Raw genomic sequence first — 6,354 nt, 5'->3', positions numbered from 1 at the left:
GGTTTTTGATCCTACTGCACGTGCTGGCTTTGGGGGGGCCTGGGCAGTTTGGATGCTCAACTTACTAAACCTAAATGGAGGTGGGCGGTCCTTGGACTTCCCACAGGTCAGGGAACCCTGATGGCTCTTCAAGCTGATGAGGGAGAGGGACTTAATCGGGGGAGGGGGAGGGAAATGGGAGGCGGTGGCGGGGAGGAGGCAGAAATCCTCAATAAATAAATAAATTAAAAAAAAAAAAAGACCAGCTTTGTCTACATAGAGAGTTCTAGACTAGCCTATGCTACACAGGGATACAATGATTCAGAAACAACAAAACAAAACCCTCCAACAAAAAGACCACATTTGCTCCTCATTTTTAAATTGCCAAAATATCAAATTCAAACATTCAGTTTAAGGTGAAAAACATTACCTGGTTCTTTACTCATCTCAAAGACATCCCAGAGCTTCTTGTGCCGATGAACTTGAGTATCTAAGAGAGAAGGGCTCACAGCTCAGTGCTGTGTGTTAGGACCTTAGGTGTGTGCTGATAAACACATTCGTGTTTTTAACCAGTACGGATGCATTAGATGGCACCGACAGTTGTGAACACAGTGTGCTTTGTGGGTCTCCTTTCCACCCTCCCACAAATACATATTGTTAATATTATAAAGTAACAGCAACCCATGAACAGGGTGACGCAGCTTTGAAATTAAAGTGCAAACTTATAAAACCCAAACCATAACACTTAAATGGAGGAAATTTACTGCAGACAAACAAATGCTAATTACTCAATTCAACATAGATAATCCAGTTCAGTTTTGGTGTTTATCATTATTTTTTGGCAAGTCTTTGGTTGTTTTAATTTAGATTTTAAATGGGCAGAGGTATGCTCTGTATATGGAGGTTTTCCCTGAATTTATATCTATGCATTATATGAGTGACTGCCCACGGAGGCTAGAAGAGGGCAGAGCCCTTGGACTGGAGTTACAGACGGTTGGAAGGTGCCATGTGGGTGCTGGGAATCAAGCCTGGGTCTTCTGGAAGAATACCAGGTGTTTTACTAGCTGAGCTATTAAATCTCTTCACCCCACATTTGTCACACAAAACACAGCATACACCCACAGGACCGAATGACTCTGACAACAGGGTTACGGCAGGTTGGCTGGTCGTGAGGCCTAAGACCTCTGTTCCTTAACCACCTCATTCCCCAGCCTAGCCCACTCTTTCCTCAGCAGCAACTACTCAATGGCTTACTCTGATTACACCCAAGCTGCCCCTGGTTCTCTCCATGGCATTGTGAAAATGAGGGCCTTGGTCAGTGCTGTGGCCCAGGCTAAGCCTACCTGCGTAAAGCACTCAGTGCATGCATGTGGAATACGGCAAGGCTGCGTGTGTGACACAGAAGATACCCTTCAGGAGATGCGAAGGCACCTGAAGGAAAATGAGACCTAGGGGCTCAGCAAGCTCAACTCTTTCCCTTCATCCTGGATTGAAGGGATGCCCCGTGCTGACCTCCTTCTGTGTCCTTCTGTGTCCTCCCCTCAGATCAGGCTTTCTGAACTTGAAGGGGATATGGGCCCAGCACTCAGGGTACCATCAACTTCAGCATCAATGTTCTCCATGTCTCTCCCTAGGTAGAACATCGTTTCCTTTCCTGGGCCTGCATGTCCCCATTACTGGCCCCTATTTCTCTTCATGGCAACGGGCCTGGCAACAGATCACTGATTGATTGGTTTTATCTGCAGCAGGTGTCAAAAGGCAAGCATGATGTCTGTCCCCAAAGTGTTTTCTTCTGGCACTATTTATCTGGTTCTGTGTTGCTAATTTGTCTCAGAATAAGACTGGTGCAACAGAAAGGTAGAACTTCGCTCCGTTGCCTATCACATAAAAGGTGAACATCTGGGACTCAGATACAAAGCTTTCCCTGCAACAGGCACATGCTAGCCTCGCCCACCTGTGAAGGATGTGATATACCGGCACCTGGAGCCTTCACTTCACAGCGGGGAGGGCTCCTAGCTCATGTGTAGGGGCGAGAGTCCTGCAAGTTCAACCCACTTGTCTTTGTCCCCACGTAGGCATTAAGCCCCTTCCATCCCTTGGCCCTCTACCCTCCTCTGCACCCTGACTGCCACCTCCTGTGGGCTACCACCCTCCCCTTCTTCTACCTCTCCAGACGATCTCACAGGTGTCTCAATTCTCTTCCCCTCTGGTCTCTCTTGTGCCATAACCAGCATGATCTCTCAAAAACAATCACCTAATTTTTTTTTTTTTTTTGGCTCATAACCTATCAAGGGCTGACATAATTCTTTGGATAGAGGTTGAGAATCTTCTAGTGGCTTCCAAATCTCTGAACTATTTCAATGTTCACTTCCACTGGAGCCCAGCTTGTACCTTCTCTTGCATGGCTGCCCACTCCATGTCCACTGACTTAGGTGGAGTCTGAGGGTCAGAGAGGAGACACAATTCAGCAGAAACACTAGATCTGCCAGTGAGACAGCAGGGATCTGGTACCAGGCGTCTCAACTCTAGATTCGCTTATTTTTATGTGTATGGGTGTTTGCCTGCATGTGTCTATGTACTATGTGCATGCAGTGTCCTGCAGAGGCCAGAAGAGGGCATCACATTCACGCAACTAGAGTGCTAGGTGGTTGAGTCACTGTGTGTATTCGGGTCCTCTCCAAGAGCAACCAGTGCTTTTAGTTGCTGAGCCACCTCTCTAGACCCTAGAATCTGCAGTAATATAAGAAATTCCTTCTGATAAAACAAAACCCCAATATGTAAAGACAAACCCCCCAAACTTACACACGATGTCTAAGAGGGCCATGTCATCAAGAGTTGCATTCTTCCCCTGAAAGAAAGGGTGAACTGGTCAGGAAATGAGGCACCTGGTCTGCTGCTAATCCCCTTAAGCCTATTTTAGGGCTGGTGAGAACATTCTATTCGCATGCCTGAAGTACTGTTTTGATGATCTATCTCCGATCTACACTCTATTAACAGTCATACCTTCAACTTTTGCATCAGTCCACATTCTCCTGAAGCTCACCCCACATTTATCACTTAACTTTTAGATTTTTGAAACATTCAAAATCCAGATGTGGGGGCTCACAGCTGTGATCCCAGTACTTGGGATGCAAAAGCAGAAGGATTGCAATGAATTTGAGGCCAATCAGGACTACAGAGTGAGGCTCTGTCTCAAAACAAAACAACCACTCTTGAGCATACACTAAACTGCATACAAGCTGTGGCTTGCATGTGAAATGTCCCCACAGGTGCACACGGTGAGCATCTGGTCTCCAGTAGGTGGTGCTGTTTCGGGGAGGGCGGAACCCAGTGGAGGAAGCAGGTCACTGGGAGTGGCGCCATGAGGTTCTGGCCATACTTCCTGCACACTGGGTGTCCCCGCAACCTGACCAGCCCATGAGCTCGTGGACTGAATCCCCAGGAATGTGACCCTAAACAAACACTTTCTTGCTGACATTGCTTTTGTCAGGGCATTTTATCACCGCCACAAGTGAGACAATATACTTAAATATTTCAGATGTGGCCATAAACATACTTATGAAGCCACTGTTGGGTCAATGTGTTGGACACGCCCAGCAACTTCCACGCCCAATCTCCCTCTGCCTCTCACTCCTATCCTCTTCTGCCCCCACTTCTCTTCCTCCCAACCTTTGCTGAGCAGCTACAGATCCTCCTTCTGTCACAACATTTGTATTTCCTAGTTTTATATGAATGTGAACATAAGGCTGGATTCTTTTCTGATCTGGCTTCCTTTACTCAGCATACTTATTTTGACACTTAGCCATATTTTTGCATCTATAGTTCAATTATTTTTTATTGCTAGTGGTTTTTCTGTTATGGGAATATGATACAATTTGTTCCTTACCCATAGATGGACTTGGGTTGTTTCTAGGTTTTAGCTTTGATAAACACTGTGCTAATATACGTGTCTTTTTGTGGATATGCATGTGTTTTCATTTCTCTTGAGCAAATGCCTGGCAGTGGAATGGCTCAATCTATGGTGGCAAATGTTTAGACTTTTAGACAAACTGTCAAGGGCTGGGAAATGTAGCTTGGGGTAGAGCACTTACTTACTCAGCATGTATGAGACCCTGCCTTCAATCCCAAGCACTAAAACACAAAATAAATGCTGGGCTTGAGGTACAAACAGCTCAGCAGACAGCCTTTGCTTAGCAGGCACCAGGCCCTGGGTCCAATGTACAGCACCAGAAAGAGAAAAAAAATCCCATCTATTCCAAATAGGTATGATTAGTGTTGACAACCCTAGCCATCCTAATGACCATATTTTGTAACTTTTATTTGCATTTATCTGATGACTAGGGATTCTGAACACTTCTTCGTATGCTTATTCCATCTGTATGTTTTCTCTGGGGAAGTGTCTAATCAAATCTTTTCTGTGTTTAAAAAATATTTTTAATGTGTATGGCTGTTTTGCCTGCATGTATGTCTGTGCACCATGTGTGTGCTTGGTACCCTAGAGGCTAGAAAAGGGTATAAGATGTCCTGGAACTGGAGTTACAGATGGCTGTGAGCTGCTGTGTTGGTGCCGGGAATGGAATCAGGCATTCTGGAAAAGCAGCTGGGGTTCTTATCCACTGAGCTAAGTTTTTTTTCTTATTACTGACTCTTGAGACTTTCTAACATATTTTAGCTGCAGGTCTTTTACAGGCCAGGGTTTGGGAATAGTTTCCATCAGTCTGCAGCTGTTTTAAATACCCCTTTTCAAAGAAAAAAATTGATCAATTCTACTAGGTTATCAACTGTTTTTTCTTTTATGAACCACCTTTTCGACGGTCTAAGAAACCTTTGCCTAGCCCAATGACACAAAGATTTCTGTCTGTCTGTCTGTCTCTCTGACATATTTTATGGTTTTAAGTATTACATTTGGATCTTGGATCTATTTGAGTCTTTTTTCTTTTCACAGTAGAGGGATGGACTGAACTTGTCTTTTTTCTTCCTATGCAGTTGCCCTTGCATTCACGATACAGCCCAGGCTTCACCCGAACACTAGACATCCCTACCTTGGCTTTCATAGTTCTGGGACTGAACAGATGCAGCACCTTGACCAGCAGAGGTGTTTTTGCATATGAGCATCCAATTGTTTTAGCCAGGCTATTGGAAAGATTGTTCCAGTCAGGCACATGCCTTTAATTCCAGCACTCAGGAGGCAGAGGCAGAGGCAGGTGGACTTCTGTTAGTTTGAGGCCAGCCTGGTTTCCAGACAGAGTTCCAGTCAGAGCTATTACACAGAGAAAACATGTCTTGAAATACAAAACAAAACAAAACAAAACAACAGTTGGAAAGAATGTTCTTTCTTCCCAGAATTGTTTTTTGTACCATTGCTTAAAAAGATCCATTAACCATATATACATATTGGTCTAACTTTATTCTGTTGATTAATTTCTTTGGCTGATATTTTTCAACACTGTTACCTCACACAGCAGAATTATTTCCTGGGCCAGAGATTCCTTCCTCTGCCTCAAGTTTATGGTCTCCAGCTGGTTTTCGGACAGAAAGTCCCAGGTTTTTAGGACGGTCTTTATCACATGCAAGGGGATTTTCAAGATGCTCCTCCGGAGAAACTCGGCAACATTCTCATCCATCTTTCTGGCCCTGATACAAGAGGAGCACAGTCATGTATTAATCAAGTTCAGAAACCTCAGTGTGAATTGCTTAGTATCCTACTTAACCCAGGGTTTGTTAGGTTTACCTTTTCTCAGTGGTCTGTATTATTTGAGAATGCAGAATTTAATTACTCTTTAAGCTGCATTGACATATGGTCTCATGTAGCCTACACTGGGCTTAAACTCAGCTTGTAGCTGAGGATGACCTTGAACCATTAAAAAACTATTTAATACATTCGTGTGCCCATATGTATCTCTGCACATAGATGCGTGTGTCTGAGGAGGCCAGAGGTGCCAGATTCCCTGGAACTGGAGTGATAGTTGGTTATGAGCCACCTACCATGGGTCGTCCAGAACAGCAAGTGCTCTTAACTGCTAAGCCACCTCTGCTGCCTGACCTTCAACTTTTGATCCTTCTGTCTCTACTTCCCAAGTATGGGATTATACAGTGAGTCACTGCTGGGTTCTAGTCAGTGACAGATCAAACCTAAGGCTTCCTGCATGCCAGGCCATACCCTACCAACTGTGCTATACCCACATCCCAAAATCCACATCCCCAGTCCCAGTTGACTGTATTTTAAAAAGGTACTGAAAACCAAAGCATGGTTTAGAATGAAAAAAAAAAAAATAGCTGAAGCTGGGCGGTGGTGGCGCACGCCTTTAATCCCAGCACTCGGGAGGCAGAGGCAGGCGGATCTCTGTGAGTTCGAGACCAGCCTGGTCTACAAGA

General features: G+C 44.8%; 1 protein-coding gene across 1 annotated transcript in view; it reads right to left on the bottom strand.

The window, feature by feature from the left end:
- The window catches only part of Cenpn (centromere protein N), a 25,461-nt gene that overhangs the window by 16,786 nt on the left and 2,321 nt on the right, over window positions 1–6,354 (bottom strand). The window contains exons 2-4 of the mRNA XM_005345730.3: window positions 5,433–5,613; window positions 2,782–2,827; window positions 410–469 (exon numbers count right to left, since the gene is read on the bottom strand). Of these exons, the coding sequence (XP_005345787.1) occupies window positions 410–469; window positions 2,782–2,827; window positions 5,433–5,603 (277 nt within the window). The 5' untranslated portion in view covers window positions 5,604–5,613. The remainder of the gene's footprint in view (window positions 1–409; window positions 470–2,781; window positions 2,828–5,432; window positions 5,614–6,354) is intronic.

The sequence above is a fragment of the Microtus ochrogaster genome, chromosome 4, assembly GCF_000317375.1.
Source record: "Microtus ochrogaster isolate Prairie Vole_2 chromosome 4, MicOch1.0, whole genome shotgun sequence".
NCBI classification, from domain to species: domain Eukaryota; kingdom Metazoa; phylum Chordata; class Mammalia; order Rodentia; family Cricetidae; genus Microtus; species Microtus ochrogaster.
Note: the sequence above shows the minus strand (reverse complement) of the source record. Positions and strands in the feature narration are given on the sequence as shown.